The 24,435-nt window shown below is 39.1% G+C and overlaps 1 protein-coding gene across 12 annotated transcripts in view; it reads right to left on the reverse strand.

Annotated features, from left to right (window-relative positions):
* Nucleotides 1-24,435, reverse strand: part of PDLIM5 (PDZ and LIM domain 5) — a 136,417-nt gene that overhangs the window by 70,761 nt on the left and 41,221 nt on the right. For all 12 annotated transcript variants that reach the window (XM_042049955.1, XM_042049960.1, XM_042049959.1 and 9 more), the window contains exon 3: nucleotides 13,047-13,198. In XM_042049955.1, coding sequence (XP_041905889.1) covers nucleotides 13,047-13,198 — 152 coding nt within the window. The remainder of the gene's footprint in view (nucleotides 1-13,046; nucleotides 13,199-24,435) is intronic.

A 24,435-nucleotide genomic window follows, 5' to 3' on the forward strand; every position in this document is an offset into this window, starting at 1 on the left:
GTGTATCACAAAAATAGCTAACTTTAGTGGCTAATGTAAGTAAGGATCATTTCTTTCTGACAAAAATAAAAAAATTAAGTGACTCATAGATTTTATTAATTGATATAAGATATTCTGAAATTTATCTGGATCCTAAATAAAACCCAACCTAAAAGCTTTTCACAAAAGTGGCTAGGAAGTGCCGCTCCATTTCCTGCCAAAATACTCTCAATATGGTGAGTGAATTTTAATATTAATTTTTCTTCCTTTTTTTTCTTTTTTTTTTTCTAGGTTTTTTTGTTGTTGCTGCTGTTGTTGTCTTTTAATGACAGTGTTGTTTAGCCAAGTTGTGCTGAAACTTGATTTTGTCCCAAGGTCCATGTAAGCCCCTGTTCACAGTCCTGCGCCACCTGAGTCTAGCAGCCCTGCCACAAGCAAAACTTCCATCTGCCCTTGCTCCAGCTTGCTCAAATTGCACTAGGAGCTTTCTTCTCCAGGACAGCTCCCTTCAGCCAAGTGCAAAAGATACAAAAATCCCAGAACCACACTCTCTACATAATTAAGTTATTCAACATTGTTCCTTTGTAGGCAGCTCCAAGAGATGCAGCACAAAAATATTAGTCCCAGCACTCACTCAATTATCAGGTTAATGGAGCAGTGTCTTATGAGTTAAGAAGATTTTGTGGAAAATTACTGACTTGTCCAGTCATCACCTTCCTTCCAAGACTTGGAAAGGAGGTAACTGGCAACTCTTTCGGTCAAGTGTCTCCAAGATCAGTATTGACAGCAGGCACACTTAAAAATTTCAGTACTTGAGAGGCCCTGAATGGAAAATATTACACTTTTTTGTACTTGCAAAACCTGTTGCACATTATATTTAGCCCAGTACGTGTATTTTAGTGACTCCATGTGTCACTGAGACTTACAGTCTGCTCGTGTGGAGTGGCTTTGTATGTAAAGGAAAAATAATCTGTTAGCAATCAAGAAGCATTAGTTACCTCTGAAGTCACTGTCCTCATTAAAACTTTGGCTTCCTAAACTCTGTAATACATTTTAAGAATGTATGCTACATTCCATTTTTTGCATAGAAGCTTAGGAGCTAAAAGGGATAAGTCAATAAGACTGACTACCCTAGGTTTGGTCATTTTCCCTCCAAAAGACATTGAGTGTTAAAAATCCTTTCCCCTCACAACGAAACACATTATTTCTATAATCCATTCCCTTTTGCCAAGATGGTCTCTCTTACAGAGCAGCAATCAGTCAGTCACAGGTTAAACAGAAACAACAGACTAGGCCAAAGAAGCAAGCCCCCCAAAATAAATGCCACTCAGAAAACCCATTTAACTGTTTGGTGAAGACTTTATTCCAAACAGAAAGCAACATCAAACAGCTTCAAACCAGTCTTAGCAGCTGATATAGATTCTCTATAAAATTTGTGTCCCTCAGACCATGGCTTATAACTTCTCACACTGCACATTTATTTTATTTTGGAAGATTTTGTCCTCAGCCACACCCACATGAAAATGACTTACCAAATTTTCATGGGGTTTTGTTGTTTGTTTTGTCGGGGTTTTCCAAGTTATATTCCAACTGTATCTTGGCAAGAGTTAGAAACGTTAGGAAATTGAGACTTGCCAAAACCGTGGGAGAAAATACTCAGCAGACATCATAAACTTAGAAGTTTAAGGCATTTAGAAGAATATCAAAGATTTCAAAATATGAAAGCATATAAATCTGTTGTAAATTTAAATGTAAGAGAGACTGAAATGATTTGCAGATTTCATGTTAACAGACGAACTCTGCTCAGCTAAAACAGCCACGTGAGTGCTGGAAATAAGCTAAAGCTTAACATGCACCAATATTTTACAAAGTAGGGACCAAACACTATTAGCATCAAGTGTAACTAAGCCTACATTTCAGTAACTTCTTTTTTTCATTTCATCTCTGTAAATTTATTGCTACTTGTTTTGCTGGTAAATTACCATGGACCAGAAGCAAAAGCAAGTCTTTGTCACCTCATATGCTTGCAGAAGATATGCTCATTCAGCGCTATGATCCAACCCTAACACCTCTGTGCTGCAGATGTGCCACTTCTGCTAAAAGTTACACTCCTTACTTGAAAGATTCCTCACTCTTTGGAACATAATGTTCTTACTCTCAATTGCTTCCCTGCTTCTCTTGCCTTAACACCGCAATTCACACTTCTCAGAGCTCCCTGAAACCGGCAGGAACACTTCCCTTGTATTGATTAGTTGCCTCCGGGCTGGGGAGAGGAAGGATCTGACATCTCCAGCAGCGACCAGTGGTGTCAGGCCATGCGCAAGACAGAGGAGAATTGTGGCACAAACACCAAACAAACGCAGGAGGTTAAAAGGGCCGTTCAAAACTTTTATGAAGTTGAGATAGGGTGTCTCAAGTCTCCTTACTCATCACAGGAAGGAAGAGAAATTTTCCTTTCTGGGTACTTTCTGTTGGGGCAGAGGCTCCAACACAGGACTCCACCAGAAGCACCATGAGGTCAGGAGGAAAGCATGTCCTCTGGGCCTCTGCCCCAGCAGGGAGCCAAAGACCTTTCAAGGCCAGAAATTGCTGCATCTCCACGAATGAAAGAATGTGCACATGAGCAACTGAAAAGACAAAGGGCTTTTTTAAAATTTTTTTTTCCTGGTGGGAATAAGGATTCAGCTGTGATTAAACTGAAGTGTCGATGAATCCTGAAGACTTCCTGTCTCAAGTCTCAAACCACAAAGTTGACAGAGGCTCAGATCTGGTGCAGACCCTGCCAAAGGCAGAGAGGGTGCACAGAAATAAGTAAAGAAAACTTCTTACTTTCTGCTTGAACAACTCACTGTGGATTAGGAAAAAGTGGGGATACACTGTGCACCAACGTTGGAGGAAAGTGCAATTGGGGTGGGGGAAAAAAAAAAAAAAATCAGTGTGAGAAAATACTTTTCATCTACACACAGCATAAACACCTTGATGTTGTTAACCTGTCTGGGATGAGAGTTATGTTGATAGATACATGAAACAACGCCTGTAAGACCCCAATTTAATTATTAGTTACAAGTGTTTACGATAATCAAGCCCACATGTCTTGTGTAAGCACCCAGGTTCTCACCATGCAGGGGTTACAAGGCATGGTTTAGTTCTCATACCCACGCTGAATCATCAGAAAGCAGCCACAGCGGGCCTGGATACCAGACTAACAGGTTCACTGATACAATACACTCCTCTCAGACAAAACAATCCCCACCGATTTCAATTCTCTTGTTATTTTTCAGGCTTAGTGTTCAGTCCAGAACACATCCACTGAAACACATCCTATTCAGTGTCAGGCTAAAACACACCCCACCAGAAAATGTGAGGCAGTGGGGATATATATTAAAAAAAAAAGTCACACCAATTTATACACAGCCCTGTGTTACTCAATCACCAGGCAATGCTGGATTTCACTTCTAATACTGAACTAACAGCAGCATTAGAAGTTGAAAAACTCAGGTCTATTTTACTGGGCAGTGAAACTCTACAGTGTTTGATCAGAACACACAGGTGCACACCTTTCCTCTGGTTTTATTTTGTTGTAGGAAACTTCACTTTGGGAAATGAAACCTATGTGCACTCCAAAATCTAAATATTATTTAACAGTTGAAAGCAGATCTACATCATTAACTAAATGTAAAAAGAACTGCAACAAGCAGTATTTGCCTACAGGGCTCTTAACAACAAGAGAATATTTGAGGGGAGAACATCAACTTTAGTTCATAAGGAACTGAACAAAAATGACTGGTAACAGTCACCCCTGATTTATCATCATGATACTTTATTTTTCTTAGCATCTTCTATTGAAGCCCTCAAAGCCACGATGCCTATCAAGTAAAGATCAGATCTGACTATGTGAAAGGCAGATAAAGGTTATCTGCTTAAGAGGAAACATCTAGTTTTAGGAAATAAAACATTAAAGCCCAGCCAAGTCTGCTGCAAAAACAGAAATGGAACTAAAAATTTAAAACCTATGCTTAACCACAGTATCAGTTCTGACAAATAGAAACCCACCTGATATAGTAAGATCACTAATGGAAAACATTTTGCAAGTGATACAGCATCTTAAAATAGCTGTAATTAGCCACTGCCTACAGCAGGTAATATTACTAGAGAAACAAATAATGGTTTTTTACATTATTCTGCAGTGCTTATGGGATATTGGTGACTGTCACCATGAATACCACGGAAGTCCATTAGAAAATAAGGAAATGAAAGCCAGAATTGCATCAAAGGCCTCCTGGAGAATAATACTTCATTAAAATCACTTCAAATGAAACAAAATATAACAAAACCCTAAGAATATCACTTTTCTGATGGCTTTCTGCAACTCATTAAAGAAAAAAAACAAACCTACACTCCCCTCTGGGGATTATTTATAAATGGGAGGAAAGCAGAAACCAAAAGAGCTTCCTGAAACACAGCTATGAACCTTTTCCTCAGAAAAACTAAGCAGCAGGACTTAGCCAGGAAATCACACTAAAAGCAAACAACATTGCTTTCCTATCAGTCTTCAAAATCTGAACTATTCCATAGCTCCATTTCTGCCCTTTTCTGAAACAAACCCAGACTGAACCCCAAATCAATGCCCCTTCCTCCCCACCCCCAGAAACCAACACTCCTTTCAGCATCTCCTGTGTGAAGAGATCATAAAAAGTAAAAAGCACCTGGATTGTACTTATACAACCACAACAGCTCTTGACAACGATGGTGTAGCCCAAAGCACCTGGCATATAATTACCACAGGAAGGTTGACTTAATATTGCACTGTCAACAGAGACTGCTTGCTCCTCGTGTAGGAAGCTGGCACTTGTACCTCTTAAGCAGAAGCTTTATTGTACATCACAGAGATACTGATAGCCAGCAAAATTAACTCTTGCGGTTGTCAAGAGATTTTTTTGACTTCCATAATGAAGGTTAGCTTAGTTGTGTTCCTACGTTCCTAAAATACATATATTTAATGCTTGGGAAATATATTCGATCTACTCCTTAGAAGCACCTATGTTACTAGAGATCTCTTCAATGTGGGGGTGTTTGAGCACATAGCTCACGTTCTGCTTCTACCCTTCAATAGAAATGAAAAGGCTTTGCAACATGCAGAATATAAGTCAACTTAAAGCAAAACTAACTTAAACAAGTTTGCAACCCAGAAAATGCTGTTAAATAAGTCAGATTTCTAGTAACACTAGTCATGACCTCACTCAGCCTAGATGTTTTCTGTATTAAATTTCAGTTTGCAAATGTTACTTCTTGCTTACAGCAAGAGCATATGAACTGAACAATGTGGAGTTCATTAAGGAATTCCCTGCTGCCCACAAAGATACTCCTCAACTCAAGGTTTTGGGTTTTTTTTTAGTTCTGTAAGACGGACAAAGCTATTGGCATTTCAGAAATTTATTCTAAATCATAAGCAGTCATTTATCATTATCATATCTTTCATCCATTAGGCAGAGCACTGCAAACCTGCCCTCACCTCGCATACTGAGGCACACTGTCTGTCTAGCACATGCCAAGATCAAGTAAGATTATCTAATTTCCAGATACTTCCTACTGAATAATGCAATTTCAGGAAAAATATATGTGAATAAACCTTCACTGTTCCTGTCTTCACAGACAGAAATAAATTGTGTCAGATCTAAACTAGAATATAGATTAGTTTTACTTTAGTTTTATAATAGAGTGAAAATAGACTTCTGAACTACTGTACACCTAAACATCAAGCCAAAGCTATTACCTTTCTAATGATCTGCTTCTGTAAAGCCACTTGTAAAACTCATGTTTTTTGCTTTAACAATTTAATCTTTGTTTTCTAAAAGCATCATTATACATCAGAGGGGTTTAATCCCTATAGCAGAACTATAATGGAAGGCAAGGATTTTCATACTGATCTTAAATACAGGAATTAAAGAATGCAGTCCATATAATAACAACATGTGATAAACATTTTTTGGCTAATCCAAACACATCTGAAAGATATGCATAGTTTCAGGCTTTACAACAAACATCTATAGGGTCAGCAAAATTATTCAAAAAAAACCTCACAAAAAAACCCCAAACAAACCAACAAAAAAACCAACAACAACAACCAAACAAACAAACAAAAAAAAAACACCAAAAAAACCACCAAACCAACAACAAAAAAACCTACCCAACTTTACTTCCCTGTCTGAAAACAAGCAATATTTTTAGGAAACAAACTAAGAGTCAAATTCAGAATTACTTTTTCTTTGCTGTAATTGTCAGATGCCTGCGCTATGCAACAATTTGTATAAAACAATGGCACAGATGTGTCTCACCTGTTAAGGCAAAAAAGCAAGATGACTAGTTAAGGCACTTTAGTTACCACTTGATCCATTGCAAACAGAAGGGAACTTCGGATCCAAGCTTCCTCCCTCCATTTTCATGAGGGATTCTCAAGTGCAATCCTCCACCACAAGCACTCACTACCCTTTAAATAGTGATGCCCCAGTTTATCTCCTCCCCAGCTCTTTATCAGGTTCTGCTGGTTATAACATCTGAGCTACTCTCCCAAGCAACCTGACCAACCCTTATTCCATCAAGGACTGGGACTATGAGGGTAGGAATTTGAAAATTTATCCCAAATTGAATTTATAGGCTCCCAACTTGTGAGAGACAATTACTTGATGATGGCCTCCTCGTTTTCATACACAAGAAGGTGATGTTTTTAAATATCCCCCTAATCTGACTTGGTTTAACCCACCATGATATAGCACATAGACAAAACCTCAAAACCATAATGGTAAAATGGCTGCAATTGCTGCAACTCAGAGGTGATCGACTGCCACCAGGGAAATGCAAAATAACTAAAAATAAAATAAAAGAAACCCAAAAACCCCCAACACATTACATGTTTCTTCTTCAACCTCCCTTTGCTTGATTTTCAACTTCCTGAGGCGCTATTAACTATATGGGGGCCAGAGGGGAATGTACCTGAAGTTAAAAGTGAAAAAGTATCTCTAACTTAAAGTTGAAGGAAATATTTTGATGCTCAGTAAATAATAATCTGCCTCTGCCACTTGCCATTGTCCACAGTGTATATTTACTACTGTATTTATGTTCCTATGCTACCTACTGCAGCAACCTCAAGAAACTGCACAGACTTTACAAATCATTTGCAGCTCTAAAGATTCCCAGCAAAACTCTAAGGTACGCAGTGTGAGAAAGGCTGCTATTGCTATTGCTTAACTTGCCCTCAGCCCCACCCATTTTCCTGGCAGATGGATAGGTATCATCCTGTACAAGTCACTGAACGCTGTTTTATAGCCTGCAACCTTCCATTTTCATCCTAGCAGCTCTGCTTTGAACTTCTAGGCAAGCCTTCAGTCTGCTGGATTCACTTGGCTGCAGCATGTTTTGTGGTTCATCTAATTGCTACCTGACGAGCAGCAAAGTGCTACGTGCAACGAGACTCTGAGTTTCAGCTGGAAGCAAGAGCTGTACTCTTCCATTTATTTAGTGTGTGGGCAGGCTTTCCAAAGGCATGGCTTAGCTAGCTAAACCTGTTCAGCTCCTAAATTAGGAGCAAAAGGTTCCTACCTTGCTTCCAATAAGGACATAGATTTATACAACAACTTTTGTATGAAAAAAACCAAACAACAGCATCATTCATTAGCTTTGAATTCTTTGGACAATGTTTTACCCCAATACCAGTTAATTTCAGGGTGAGATGAAACAGGAGGACTTAAGATGACTCAGTTGACTGCACTGCAATGCACAGCACAAAAAGGCCATGGTCAATAACAGAAAGTTCTCCAGGATTGTGTAAAGTCTCACCGGGCTATGTGGGGCTCCGCTGAGTGAGCCACGTGGAACAGCTGCCACCTCAAAGCTTAGTGCCATGGCTAAACAAGAGAAGGGAAGGTCTGTTTAGGAGGTACTGGTTTTCACCTAGTTTATTTTCAGGCATAATTACCGAAAATTAGTATTAATGATTGAAAGTAACAAACTAGCATTGGAAAATAAGTTGCCAAGGGATTTGAACAGCATTTGAACTGCCAATATACAGTTTGTTTATATATTCCTAGCCATACAACCTCGACTGAGTTCTGCAAATTTTCTGTGTCTCAACTCTCTCAGTTAAAAAGAAATTATTTCCTTAATCATCCAGCACTTAGTTTTGACATCCCTGAAACAAGTTATGTAAGAAATAGTACTACAAAAAGAATTTCATTTTTTTGTCAAAACAAAAAAAAGCCCAAAAAAGTTTTCAGATTTTGAAAAAATTACTTGGAAGCTGTGGTGTCTTTCAACCAATTATCGTCCCTGTTCAGCTGGCATACAGTAATCAAGCTTCTATTTTGCTAAAAAAAGCAAATCACTGAAGAACCAAACTAAAGTCAAAATACCTATGTAAGGGAAATGACGATAACTAAAGTAGGGAGAAAAATAAGACTTCAGCATGCATTCTTATCATAGTTTTCTTAAAGCTCATCCATATATGGTTTAGGGAAACAAAATATCCACCCCAGGAACCCATGACTCATAGAATTCAAACATGAGTTTTAACCATCATCTAAAGTGAAGCTTGTAAATTAAACAAAAAAATAGCAGGAAAAAAGCGTACTAAATTAGTCTTACTGCCGAAAACCCTTTCCAAATTGGTTAACTTGAAAAACTATCTTAGGAAAATAGAATTCAAATGATCCATAACATTTTTTTCTTGTTACCCCATTTCAAATCATGAGAATTTCAGCTGTACTTCAACTAAAAGCCTAGAGTTCATGCTTCCTGACAGAAAAGGGATAAGGGAAGACAGTATGATAAAGATTCACACTCAGACAGGCAGCTAAAACAAATGTCATGGCTTTTGAGTTTACCAACTGCAGAACTCAGCCTTATGGCTCATCTAAATTTTGTCTCTGAGTCCTGTAACCAAGAGGCCCTAGCCCCACCTATGACACTTGGGCCACCTCATGCTTTAAAAAGGTTTAGGAAGAAAAACCCAACAAACCTACCCAAACCCATGGCCAGCACAGAAATTCATCTATTGCTTTGTAACAGCCATGTTCCTCCACTGAAGAGCTGGAATCAGAGCCGCAGTAACTGCTCACTGCCAAGCTTACTGCACCCAGAAAGACTTTTTTCCACCCCAAAGCACTGCAATATAGCAATAGAGGAGTAAACAACCTGGAGAATCCTCCTTTCGCTTCCCAAGCCAAGAAATCTCAATGCCTTTTGTCACAGAGTGAAGGAAATTCCTTTATAAATCATACTATACCTGTGCAGATCTGTTTTACTAAATAGAGGGGTAAATACATTCTCTATCATTGTAAGAAAAACGAAGCCCAAAACTTTCCATCTTTTCTGTTTTACTTTTATCCCCGTATTGCTGACATTTTTCCCAGAAGTTTCACAGGTATCATGATCTCATTCATCTGCAGAAATCCACAATTCTTTATTATCTTTCTGACACCCAAAGAATCATGAAGGCAAATGTCTGGAGAAACAGTCCCCAAAAATAATATTTTAAAAATAGGTGGTGGCTTTTAGCTGTTCAGCAACTTAGAGATTTATTTATAAAAGTCCATGCTAAGTTACTGAACTTGAAAATATATCCAAAAAGTAACCATCTGGTTTCCATCTGTCCTCATGGGAAACTGGAATTGCTTTAGACGAAAATAAAATATTGGGGTGCAACAGAGCAAGATTTCAGAAAGGGAGGGATGAATAGAAAAAAAAACTGGAGGGGGGATGAGATCTATCAAGAAGCTAAAATCGCAAGTTATAAAATAAAAAGAACAGGGAAAAAACCCACACTCCATATTTAAGTCATATAATATGAAAAATGAGCAAATAACATGCCTACATTCAAATTTCATTTCAGAATTGAAAAAAAATATGTAACTTTCATACTAAACAATGAGATTTGTTTACAGAACTTATTGATTTTAAACGCATACACCTGAAAATACTTGCCAACACTTGCAAATGTTAAGAACCCACTACTGCACACAGGGCTGGCAAGCACAATTTTGTCTGTTTGTATTTGAGCAACCTCTAAGCAAAGTGGACTTGCAATTGTGTCAGCTGCACCTCCAGTTCCTTTTGAGGGCACACAACAATTCCATGTCTAAAAAACCAAGCTGAGATATTGCCTTACACGGAACAAAGAGAAGTTTTTATTTGCCCTTCAAATATTTTGCCAATATTCAATTACAAGTTACAAAACATCTAAATTGGTTTTCCACAAGGGGTATATGCATATCTGCCTACATAAATATACTGCTTTAAACCTGTAAATAAAGGTTTTGAAGGCAGTACTTTAAATATCCCTTCCAACCTCACAGACAAGCTACTTCTTGCCCTTTGTTTAGTTTCTCTTTAATTTTATTTTTTCTACTTTGCACATGAAGAAGAGAGGAAGCCAAGTGAAAACCTAAATAGGGTAACAATCAAGTTAAAATATTTATAATAAGGAATCTGATAATAAAGAATTTCCTCTCTTGCCTTTGCCATGTAGACTCAAGAAGTTTCCATGGCAGCTTTTAAAAACTGGGGTGTTGCCATGCCCTGGCCACTGTGCAAACTGGGTTGCCAGAGTACATCCTCAAAATGACACCACTAACAATCTAACCATTGTGTTCCTTTAAAGCAGCAGCAAACTAGAGCAGTATCTAAGAACTGATGTACTCTTTCAAAACTAACCTCAACATCCTTGCATTGTAGTTCAAACTGTCAGCAGATTGTGTGAAAGTAGATAAAATCTCAGAAGTGTAAAAACTAAAGATAAATAAAAAGCAGTAACAGCAAAAGAAAATGTGTCTTAGGTTTTCCTATTCTATGGCACCAACCCGTATTTTGAAGGCCAGCTTTGCTTCACGTTGACAGTATCTCCTTAATCTTGCATGTGAACAGTAACAGCTTAAAATATTTTATTTATTTCTGTTTCATTTTGGGAGAAGGGACAAGAACAGAAGAATACGGCTATGGAGAACGCTCGATATTAAAATGGATTATCTTGCCCCCTGTTTATACTCTCAAGCTCCCTCCCCATGGGCAGCCAGCATGTCCAGCTAGCATGAGTCAGTCTGACTCCAAAGCATCTTCTTCCAGGCTGTAAAGAACAAATAAACAACCAAAGCAGATCTGTTTAACAGCAGAGCAAGGAAGTTCTCATAGGCAGAGGAGTCAGGAGAACACTGTCTACACCTTTGGTTTCTTGGGATCCAGCCAGAATTCAATACAGCTGAGACCGTGAGACTGCAAAGCAGCAGAGCCACAAGACAGGCCATCTGTCGCACCCCCAGATGCCAGGACCAAGGCTGTTCTTTTGATCTCTGTTAGTCTGATCCTGACTTAGTCTTCAGCTGTCAGGTAGCCAATAGTAGTGAGTCAGATGCTACACCAGGTAGGAAGGGTGAGAACAGGAGGGGATCAGGCTAACTCATGATTAATTTGATTTTTAAAAACTCATCCCTGTACCCAACCACAAGCAGCCTCAGACAAGTTATTACCTGACTGGGACACACCTGCCATTACTTTCCTATATCTGATATTAACCCTGCCCATTCAACTATGGTGACAGGAGAAAGTGGGCCAACCCATTGCCTGCTGCAGTGACTCAGTGGGTCCTGGAAAGTGCATTTCTAAGCGACCTGCCGGTCTCCTTGGGAGTCAGAAAAGCAAATGACACACTAGATACAACACGTAGTTCTTCTAATGAGCTGGTACAATGCCTGTCTGTCATCAAGAAACTTTTAATGCCACCTTTACAAGTTTCACTCAGGGAGATGCCCGAGGCATGAACCACACCACAAGATACTCCTTTCCTCAGATTGAGCAAAGGGAATCCCTTAGTCAGGGTAGCTAAGGACCGAAGCACAGGACAACGGGAAAAACAAGAAACAACAAGCAGGGCTGAACTGCGGCCTCTTACAGAAGGAAGCACTCACACAACCATTCAAATACACATCACTTAGGGCTGGGAACAAGCACCACCACCCTGGAGATGCATGTTTGTCAGATCTGCAGCCACGTCATCTCCTTTATTCTAATACTGATGAACTCTCAGAAAGACATAGTCCTTTCATTAAGGGAAGGATAATTTGCCACAAAAACTAGTCAGTAACTGGTGAAGAGATATGTTATGGACCTCAACCAACGCTCATCAAGGAACTTTGCACTGCTGAAGGCAGGCACGAACAGCAATCATGGTGTACAACTGCTGCTGTTTTCTTTGAAAACAAGAAAAGATGTTTCTCCCTATGAGAAGGATTCAGAGGCCAATCCTCCAATATGTTCACTCACATCATTTAATCAAAAAAGCAGTCTTCTAGCAAAAACCAGTATTTAGCCCTGGGAGGCTTTTGAGAACTTGAAGGAATTTATTGCTCATGCTGCTGCTCATTCTGCTTCAGGTTCAATAACCCATATATGAGCATCCGGCTCCCTTCCTGCAACAATTCCCACAGCACAGCCCCAGGCTATACCAGAGATATGCTGGGATTCAATAAATTGTATGTTTCAGTAATGAGACTGGACCAAGCTGTAACCTCTATAGCAGATGTTCCAATTAGCAACGGGAGGCTGCTACTTTGTGACATGGTGGTATCACTTTGGGAAACATCTCCCAGACTCTGAGCCGAAGTATTTTCATCCATTTAACTCAACGGTTAACTATTTAAATCCATCACTCTGTTAGCCAACAAAAATGGTGCTGTAGGACTTAACCCCCCAAAAAAATTTCTAGTCACCCGGGGAGAGAAAAAAAGCATGAATAAGACCTGTTTTTAAACAAATTAATTAAGCAACACTGAAGCTCAAAAGGAAGAGGAAATAGAATAGGTGACATAAGGCTGGAAAAAGTCTTTGTCAAGTCACATAATTAATATCTAGTAAGTTTTCTAAAATGCTATAAATCAAGACAGATTGCAGGCTATGGCAGCATATCTTTCAATCACTGCCATTTAACTCCATGAACTTTGCCAAACCACTTAAATGTTTTTATCCTCCAAACAACTGTTAGGATGATGATCAACTCTCTTTAAATAAAGAAAAAGCTATCTTACCTTTGCAGAGTCATGTTCAAATTGCCTGTACATGCCTTGATCTTGTTTTGTGCTTCTAGATGAGTCATCCCATCCGTGCTTATCCCATCAATGGTGAGAACCACATCACCAATCCCCACATGTGCTTGGGCTGCCTTGCCACCGTCATTAAGCTGAAACAGCACAAGAATGGTAAATGAGAAACATGGATGGTTTATGTTTATATTGAACACAAGTCATAATATCTTATTCACAGTGCTGTTTCAAAGAAAGAAAAAAAAAAAAAGATATCTTTTCTCCTTTGTGAGTCCTGTGAAAATTGCTGCAATACCTATTCATCCTTATTTCACTTCAATGACAGGAAAGTATCGCATAGCATAGCCTGTTTTTCAAAATCAAAGTCCACTTCTACTTTACTGGCTGGAAGCTATGGACATTCACAGAGAGACACAAGCAGGGACAGGCACTCAGTTTCCTGCATTCCAAGTTCCAGCCACCTTTCTCTTCATACATGAAATTTTTCTCACAAGAGGAGAGAGAAAGGCTGTAAACCAGCTTTTTCCATTCTAGATTTTCCACTTAAAGATCTCTTCAAAGTTCATAGATTTGTCAATGACTGGTCATGTGCAGGGAAGACGCTGTTAATAGTGAAGCTGACTTTTCCCAAGCCGCAACTACTAGAAAGTCAAAAGTTCAACATCACAGACAGGCCGGTTGCAGGACATTGTTTTGCCTTTCTCTCAGTAGGTTTACAGGCCCCAATGACCTGCAGTATATTCAGATCAGAATAAGAAAAGCCTCTTGAGCAGTCTGACTCTTTGATCAAGGTCACTGCCCAAGTTCAGATCAACCGCCTTTGGTCCACTTGAATGAAACCGTCTTGCAACAGAAACCTCTGTAAAGTTCACATTATTGGCCCCAACTGAATAATAAATTAACCTTTTCATCTGTTGTCACTGAATTTCAACTACCTTGATTCCCAAGAACAGAAACAGAAATTAAAGCAACATATGGTAAGATCTATACACTGATTTATAGCCCTGGTCCTCAATCTGCTAATCATTTTATAGCTGGCTGAAAAAAAGGTCCTCTGTGATAAAAATTCCCTTTTTGTTTCCAGAAGTATTTCCTATCTTACAGCAGAGATGTTGTAGCTGCTGGTGTTGTGCATGCAAAGCCTCACAACTCTGTCCTCTGCCTGCAAGCACAAGTATGTTTCTTGAAGAAATCACTGCTTTTAGGTAAGTACTGCAAACAGCAGAATTACTTTATCTTCATTTCCAGAAGAGGAATTCACCCTGAGCCACAGTGGTGCTACAGCACATGACTCAAGAACTGGAACTGTTCAGCCTGGAGAAAAGGAGGCTCAAGGGAGACCTCATCCCTCTCTACAATTGCCTGAAAAGAGGCTGGTGCAGTGAGGTGGGGGTCAGTCTCTTCTCCCAGCTAACAAGTGGCGGGATGAGAGCAAACACTCAAGTTGTACTAGAGGAGGTTTAGTTTGGATACTAGGAAAAAATTCTTAATGGAAAGCATTGTCAAGCACTGGAATAGGCTTTCCCAGGGAAATGGTGGAATCACCATCCCTAGAAATGTTCAAAATATGTGTGAATAAGGCACCTGAGGACATGGTTTAGTGGTGAACACAGTGGTGGTGCCACCTTGACATCTGGACTTGATGACCCTTAGAGCTCCTTTCCAACCCTGTATGATTCTATGACTTCTCAAAGGTAGGTCAAAGGAAGGTTTTCATCTCTGTTGTTTTTTAACTGCCCCTGTTTTAGTTCATGCAGTAGGGACCAAGAAGTACAGTCACCACTCTCCACATCGTTCACTTCAAAAGGAGAAACGAGGTTAGGTCTTGAAAACTGTCTATGAGTAAAGAGGTAATAATGCATGAAATGTCAGGGGCCCAGTTTTGCAGTTGTGTAGGGTAAACCTGGCAAAGGGTCCCATCAGCCTACCAGATACGGTTAAGGCTTTCCTAAAATCCAAGAGACTATAATACATGACAGCTGTGACATGTATTGGATGGCATTTGAAGACAAATATTTAACTAAGAAAAACTATTGTGTAATGTTGAAAGACATATGCAAATGCAAAACTCCAAAAATGTTATCATTTGACAACATACAGACTAAACCCAAGAAATTTCACGTTCAGTGCATCACTGTGGCATTTTTCAACATCAATTCCATACTTGCTGATTGCAGCAGCAATCTTTAGCAGCTAAAAAACAGACGAAATTTTCTATAAAATTTTCAACAAAATCAGAAAAATCCTTCAATTTGGTGTTAACCTGGTGAAAGAAGAGGTCTGAGACGAAGGAAGACTTGTCATCTCTTCAAATTCAAAATAGCAGCCAGTCCCTCTGCACTATGAGTCAACATAGCTATTTTATCCAGAGTTGAAACAAGGAAGAGTTAGCAGAGCAAGTCCCATGTGAGGAAGTAAAGTAAGAGGCAAAGGAAAAAGGAGACACCCTGATTTCAGAAAAACTATTTGACTTGCTAAAGTCATAAGAACTGCAAGTTGTATAGTGGACCCTTTTACAAAAGCCTTCAACAAAAAAGCCAAAATTGGACATTCATACCCAAATTGTGAGCTAAGAGACCTGATTACTATAAAACACCAATCAGGGAAGCCCACAAGCATATAGAAAGCTATGACCAACATAGCTATTTATAGGAAAGCTCCTCAAACCTTTGGGTGAGGGGTGGAACCTGCCATAAACAGATCCCTAAACTGGTATGTTATAGCACGCTGACATTTGCCAGCAAGGTCTGGAAAAGGGAAAGGAACGTAAGGGTGCTAAAAGCTAAAGGTCAAATGGATCACTGTGCTTTGTGATTGGAGTCCCCAAGTGAATAAAATTTAGCTTTCTCAGAATGCATGCAAACACACATGATGCTGACATGTTGTAATTTGTGACGAAAAAAGAAAAAAAACAACCTACACACAATTCAGGACTAAGACTTCAAAAGCAGACTTCAGGGTAATTATTTTCATGGAGGGATGGGAGGCCTTACCATCCACAGAAGTGTAAATGAAAACAAATTTATTAATTAAAAAAGTCAAACATTTTTGTTTGATTCTAGCGGCCAACACCCAACAACCCACAACCAACCACCTGACTTTCAAGAGGCCATTCTTAAAACTGTTGCCTACCAGGGATGAAACTCTTTGCAAGCACACATGGGAGACAGCTGTAACTTCATTTCAGCAAAACCCCAGGATGAAAATTCCTTAAAAATATGGCTGGAAATTGCACCTTGGAGATGAGGAACAGAGCAAATAGGTCCTGAGAAGTGTGATGAGTCCCTGGCTATGTCCACTGGTCCTGTTGTGTAGACAGGGAATTGAATATGTCTTATAGGTGAGGCTGTCAGAGACCTATCCCAGCAAATTACTGGACAAGAGTGTGAAGAACTGCACATGCAAAGGGATGCCAGAGCAGTCATCTTCTTATCTAGACACAGTGGACAAGACTTATAAGTAACACCTACTGATTGTGAATAAGAGATATGACTAAGCAAGAGAGCGGAGGTTGATACTTCTAGGAAATCTCAGCCAAAGCGTGGGTATTCCCTGAAAGTAGTGGACAGCAACGTTGGCTTGTGAAGCACCTGTGTTGAAGTGGGACTGAAGCTACAAGGGCAGTTTTACCACAGGTGCAAGAAGAATATTATCATAAGTATATAAAAATAAACAAACATCTACACTGAACACAGCAGGAAGAATTAGAACATTTGAAATAATTAACGATCCTTTTCAGACTGCAGACCCTGGGAGCCTCAGTTTTGACACTTCTTAGATGCTGAACTGTGCACTACCATTACAAACAATAAATTTGTGTATGTGCTGGAGATTACATATGCCAAACTGTGTACATATTTGAACTAAAACTGCGTAGATATTCAAAACAAAACCAAGAGAAAGGTGGCCCATGTTTCTTGTCACAAGGGAAACAAGCTCCATTTATTTAATTTTTTTCACCTAGATTAAAAACAAAACCAACATATATAGAAGACATATAACTACCATTTGAAGCTTATATATTATCACCTACATAATTATCTCATTACTACTTTTGTACCACTTTTTTTTGTTCTGTACCAGTGATTTTGTTCTTACAGTACAAATTTAACCTTATCTTAGTAACATTATCCTGCATCAGTCACCCATAAAGTACAGAATTACCTGGAAAAAAGGTTATCCTTAGAACATATCTTTATTAAATGTGCCTGTGTCACCATATGGAATCAAGGCAACAGGATGTATGTGGAGAAGAGTATAGCGTTAAAATTATACAACTGGCTACCTAATAATCCAACTAACCTCTAAGCACCACAAATATTTTTCAAATCCTTGATGGATCTGTTTTAATTCTGTATTTATAGTATGAGGCAGTTTTTTTAAATCAATCATGAATTAGAGCTACAAAAAAAAAAAAAATCACTTTTTTCCCTGATGTTGCACCACAGACTTGAAAGCTACAAAATTGCCAAACCAGAAATGTTTCCTCCTACTTAATTCCACTTCTCCGTACTCTGGAAAGCTCATTTGGAGACTGAAGGGGAGGCAAGCAGAAGAGACATTTCATGACCAGACACCTGCTGAGGCCTCTCACTCCCACAGCCCCCGGCAGGAAACCTCTGCCCCTCCACAGGAATTAGCAACACAGCTAAAAGCATAAAACCAGCCTGCACCATCCAGAGATGCTTGGGACACTTTCTAACAAACAGAACTGAAATCACCCATCTAATACTAGTTTTCAGCTTTGTTTGGCAAAAAATGCTGTAAAAATTTTTTTAAATTTTGTTTTTCTTGTGGTTTTCAACATCAGAATTCCAAAACCACAAATATTGTCCAAAAACACATTCCAAATGGAGACAGAACAAAAGTAAAGCAGTTCTTGATCCAGGATGAACTTCAAAAGCAAGGTATAAAAAGTCATCTCAGTGTAGTTCTACAACTCAGGTTTCAAATTGCAAATGGCCCAAAATACCCTGGAATACAACTGTTTTATTGAGCTAATTTTTAGCCAGCACACTATTTTGTTTTGCAATAACTAACAGCTTTTTTTACTTCTATTCTTAAGCTTTAATTAGATATTTTGAAAGTGTCCTTCCAGGAAAATTGAATATGTGCACACACATGTGCATCTATCTCTGAATCAATGTAATTTGCAGCCTAATTGATTTCTATTTAACATATAACCACCTATTTTTCCCTCACATGACTAAGAAGAAAACTTGAAAAGCAACTCTTCCTTGAGCTGTCATTATTTTGCTTTTATGCAGTAATAAATGAATTACTTAAATTGCAGTTACTCATAGGACAAAGGTCTATTTGACTAGAGATTTGCCTTTTATGTTTTCCAAACTGTTTGCCTTGAATCAATCCTTGCTGCAATCAGCTTGTGTGATGGTACATCACAATGACTTTCCCAAATAAACTGTTTTGTAGTCTGACAGTAAATAATGTTCCCCCATTGCACAAATATCCTTCAATGTCATCTGCAACATTCTCTGAGGACGTACCTCATTGATCCTGATTTAAAACTCCCTGGGCTAGCTGATATCCCTCCAGCCTGATTTTTACCCCTTGAGCATTTGATCCACAGTTGGCTGTAGCAATTCAGTTTAAAGTCATGAATAATAAAAGCAGAAGACAACCAGACAATGATCTTTGTGTCACTACTACTCCTGCTACTCTTTCAGTCTACATTCTTCCCTATAATAAAGTATTTTTAAAAAGTAAAAAGCCAAAACACAACATACTTATTTAGAGAAAGAACATTACAAAATAACTGCAGAATCACAAAATAAGCAAAGGGGCAAACTCTTTTATCAAATAACATTCTACCTTTTCAAACCACAGGGCTTTATCTCCTTGCTACAATACGCTTTATGCTAATATTTACACTCATTACCTGTTACTACTTTGTTTATCCCTAGCCTCGTTTCACCTGACGAAAGTATCACCTCACACTGATAATCAGTATTTTAACAGCAACCTCACAAAGATAGGGAGAGCTCAAAGTAAGCTAAAAAGCACCCCTTTGGTGGATTAATGAAAGAGAAGAACAGAAGCTCATCCCAAAATACAAGGGGACACGCTTAAGCTCTGTGGCAGGATCAGCTCCATCACACAAATTGCACATCTAACCTGACTCCTGCTCCCCCAGGACCTCACAACCCACAGAGGCAGCAGCATGGAACGCTCAGGGCCAACACTGACCACCACAATCACAAATAAGGTAACACTGTGCTCCAGCATGAGATACCTAATGGGATGGCTCACCAAAACCCTTCCTCACCTGCTTCCCTGATGGGAGGGAAGCAAAAACTTACACTCCAGACTCCTGACAGGTTTGGGACACTTGAGGTCCAGCTTATCACTTCTGCATGAGAGAAAAAAAAAAGCATGAGAGCACCTGCTCTTTGTGGCAAATAAGCTTCATCTGCACTCAATGGAAACTTGAGAGCTGTATCGTGTTCCTCACAGCCTTTACTACAGCAATATTATTCGCATAGCCAACAGATTAGCCAGCCAGGCTTGATACCCACTTCCAAATCAAGAACATACATGCCAGTTTTAAAGTCCAGATCAAATTTATACAGCTGAGTTATAAGAACTCTAATGCAGGGTTTGCTGTGGAAAGTGCTGACACAAGCAGCTATAAAAAGGGGTTATGAGGCAGTCCTGCAAATAAGCTGAAGCTTTTCCCCAAACAAAGCAAGGCTCAAAGTTAGCTTACGTCAAAAAACCTGTCTGATTACCAGAGTACTTTGCTATGTATCAGCACTAGGAAACCCGGCCCTCATCTCCCCTCCATGCGGCTGTACTCCCACTTGGTACATTTTCATTTCCCTCCTTTTTCTCCCTGTAACTTCAAAGGTGTTTTCAGACTGATTTAGAAAGCTGTAACCTAAGGCACGCACAGCACAACAATAACCATTAAAGTCAATGTGTAAGGAAAAAAAGTGTAAGACAAAGCACAAACCATTCTTCTTGGTCTGGCTGTGGACCCCAACAGCAGGTCCCATCCCAGTCCTGGTGAGAGGGCTGGTCTGGCCTCCTGGCCTGTCCTCCCAGGTTCTCCAGCTCTGCTTCATCCCTTTCCCTCCATACGCAGCACCATTGCTGTGATGCAGTAGTGACTCGGTTGAAGCTGACCCAAACCAGCCCTTCGACTCATTACAGCCCATGGGAAAATGGGGAGAGCCCACAGGCATCCATCCATTTTGCCAGCAAAGAACCACAAAACCATCTCTTACATTTCACTCTCAGTTCTGACAGCAGTAACCCCAACAACAACATATATTTTAACATGATTGAGCTGTGTATCCCTATAGCCACATTCAGAAATGATGTCAAAGAAGAACTAACACAGTTTGAATTTTCCCTCTAAGCAAACAAGGCTGAGCATGCCTGTGGGTTCACATTCTAGGAAAAAGACAAATGGTTTCAACCCTCTCTTTTCTCCTTAAAATTTTTCTCTTACTGTATTACAACCTTCAATATTTGTCTGATGTCTTCCACAAAAACAAATAAACAAACAAAAAGCCCCAAATAAAATCAAACTAACTTAGTTTTGGCACTTCCAATGATGTGTTGCATACACAAATCACTCATTCTATCCATCCTCACATGCACTAAATGTGGAGCTATGCATCTACAGAGCAGCATGAGAGGATATTAACTACTTAAAACAGGAGAGGCACCACGTAGCTTAAATTACTCTTACGCACAATTGGGCAGAAAAGGACCCAAAAACATAAATCAGGTTTACGAAGCAGAGTAACTGCACCATGTACAGGCCTTTTGAATATGTGCTCTTTTATTTCACAAACACCTAACACCAAACACATGAACTTGAATGCCAGCAGCAGCTCTCAGCTTCCCTCTCCTGCCCCAGAACAGGTTGTTAATAAGCAGTAACAGTTTCCACATGCCAGTGCCAGAAAGATTATTAACTGGTGCCATCTCTCACTTGTCATGGCTTGACTGATCATGGTTTCCTTGCAGCTCTGCTCTTCCATGAGCAAGAACCTTTGCTACATCTCTTTCCCTTACAACAATACAACTGCTGCAGGATGTAAGGAAGCAGAACCAATTTCAGGAAGGGTGCCTTCAGCTTTAATTTTTGACAGAAGGCCCTATCTCATAATTACTGCAAGTTCAGTAGCAGTTATTAGAAAGTACAATCCCTGCTTTTGACCTTGGTGGTGTGAAAAAGAAGTAGCTAATTACACATACAGCAATAAATTCTGATACAATCCATGTATTTAACATGTAGCTTGAACATTTTATTCAGGTACTAACACACAAGTTAAAATGTGGAAACACCAACTGGAATTCAAAGGATTATTAAATTGAATGAAAAGTCTCGCTCACATCAAGGAGGAATAAAGAAACTATTCTGTTCAAGTATAGCTCTGTTGGCATGTAACAAGACTAAACATCTGGTCTTGCTTTTCCAAGCCACTAGAAGCATTCAGGAGAACAAAGACATGAGAAGATTGCCACTGAGATGTGATGGACAATACTTCTAAAATAACAAGATACAACTAATGTTCTGATTTGGAGAAGAAATAACATCATAATGCCAAAAAAACAAGTTGTCAAAAGGACTAAGGCAAAATAATTCAGACATTGTGACTAGAATCATATTTGCAAGAAGCACATGAGCAACTCCAAAAAAACTTTTGAAAAATCCTTTTGAAACACTTGAGTGATTGAAAACAATTTACAGTCATGTGCCAGAATGTCTGAAGATATTTAAGGCCCTATCATCCTTGAGAGAATGCCTAGCTTTCACTAAGCATTCTCTCAAGGAGCTCAGTTGTGTTCTCATGCTGCCAGCATGCCTTAAGAGCCCTATTTATTCTATTTTAACTGGCTGTCTTCTCTCTGACAATTATTCTTCTGTTCAAAGAGCTTACAGAACTGATCCAGGTTCCTCTCAGGGAGACTATATGCCAGTGGATAAAAATTACTGCGTACTTAATTTCTCAGAGAGGCAAAAAGAGAAAATGGAATGAAAGTGTAGCTAGAAACACAGCACAAAATTTGTATGGCTGCTTTAGCTTTGGTTGCTTTAGCTTTCAGGAGCTTCATGTCTCTCCTCCAGTAGTGGTTAGTTTTCTGGGCTTTGGGGTTTTTTTGGACATCCAACACAAATTAACTCCACAACTAAAGCACATGATTTCTTGGGGCTGCTGAACAGGCAACATCTTAGGAGCCACTTGATTTGTATTAGAACAGAAGCTTCAAGCCTCTCTCATTTGGAGTAAACAGTTTGGAAATTTACTGAGGAAGTTTGATTGCTGGGGCCTCCTGAACAAACACAAAGCAAAGCAAAGTTCATTTTCTCTAACGGAGCTTAAGTATGAAGTGACAAAAGGGACTTCAGCTACTTCTAAAGAAATTAATTTTCATAGGCCATACACATGACAAGGCCATACACATGACAATGTCTGCAGAGCGTAAAATGGTGCATGTCCTCCCTTCACAGACGGTGTTATGTTTATTCTTTTACAGATGATAAAATTAGTTCAACTAACTGAACATCCATATCCTTAGTAATCTTAGTAGCTAAATATGTGTCATCTTGTATTCATAAGGTGTTCATGGTCTATGATTTAGCTCCTCTCAATGGGATATACCTTTTCTGCATCAAATGTGATGCCATCTCCCCATGCTTGCCAGAACATCCAATTTAGAAATACAAATAGCATAATACATTATACTGTGTAATTTAAAGATACATTTATTCTTTTTTCTTTTCAGTACCTCTCCCGGGACAAAGAGCCTTGTACATGGCAGCAGTGAGAAGGAAATGCAACTAATGAAGCAATTCTACACATGAAAGCAAAGTAGAGAATTAAGTGGGGAGCGTGAACCAAAAACTGATCTGACAAAAGTAACAGCCAGTGTCAAGAAAATGCTACTACAAATTTAATCCCTCATGATACACCAGCCACTGTTTCACTTTTTTTTTCCAGAAACCAGGCATGCATAAACAAACAGAAAACAACCCGCTTGCTACAAAGAACTGAGATAATATCAAGCTGCACCATATAAGTAAGGAGAAAACAGAGGCAAGTTCAGACACTGCAAGAATTGGTTATGGGCACAAATCATCTGTCCAGGGAGCACAACTCACCTGAATGCCATCTTAAAGTGTCACTGCAAAAACTGTACAAGTCCATTTCAAGGTGAAAGCCAAGCCCAGCAACAACAGCCACCACATGCACTCCCCACAGAACTAGCAGAAAAGGCTGGAGATTGAGCTGCACTTGAGCCAGCTCTCTTCTGAGCATGTAGCTCAGCACCCAAGGAGAAAACGCAGAAGAAATGCATCAGAGTGGAGAAACTCCTCCATGCTACATCAATAGGGGCTTCATATTTTAAATATAAAGGCACCAACACTTACGGCACATCCCCTTGGTAACATGGAAGAAAAAGGCAACCTTAAACATGTGAAAGATGACAACTCATTTCAGATAAATAAGCACGCTCTGAAGTGCATGGGAAGTAACAAATAAACCAATCATGGCTAAGATGCTGACAGTACCATAACCTTCATGAAAGGACAGCTCTATATGTATGTGCCTTTCATGCAATGGAGAGAGAACACATCAGGATTAGTCAAATGCCAACTTAGCACAAAGAAATAAAACAAAAATAAGTAATATTTTAAATAGTAAATCCTTGTGGGTATCTTGCCTTTTATAAATCAAGGGAATATTATAGCAGTCATTTGTTTTAAGCCAGTCACATATTGGCTAAAACCCCAAGAATTAAATATTGCAGAAAAAGAGTCCAATAAAAAGCCCTCAGAAAACAAGAAACACATTTTAAAGCAGTTGCATGTTATTTAATAAATTCATACAGCTGTTTTTAGCTAAGACACACAAATCTTTATTATAAGCTAATAAAGCTCATGAAAACATAGAACAATTTCAAATTTAATTTTCCATTTTGAAATTACTTATACACACACACCCCCCACACTGTTTTAGTTTGCTTGACTTTAAACATGACTTTTATGTGATTTGTTTATACGGTTCCAGGTGTGGGGGTTTTGTGTATACATTTTTTTTATGGATGTAAAACACTGGATATGTTACTATAGACAGTGGTATACGTATATATTCTTTAAGAACATGTTTGTGTATTGATATTTATTTTTACACACACCTCTATATAAATAAAAATGCATCTGTCCTCTCTGCTAGAGACCTGCTAGAGAAGACCACATGAAAATTATCAGCATTTTTTTAGGCAGTGTACAACAAAAAAGCAGCTGTCCAGAGCAAAGAGGGAGCTATTCAGGACAAATTCCCTGGTTGCAAAATGAAGACCCTCACGTTAAGTAAATTTTCCTTACCATTGGATT

This window comes from Corvus kubaryi, unplaced genomic scaffold (assembly GCF_017639235.1).
Source record: "Corvus kubaryi isolate FWS band 111438036 unplaced genomic scaffold, C.kubaryi_AGA036_p1.0 71, whole genome shotgun sequence".
Classification (NCBI taxonomy): domain Eukaryota; kingdom Metazoa; phylum Chordata; class Aves; order Passeriformes; family Corvidae; genus Corvus; species Corvus kubaryi.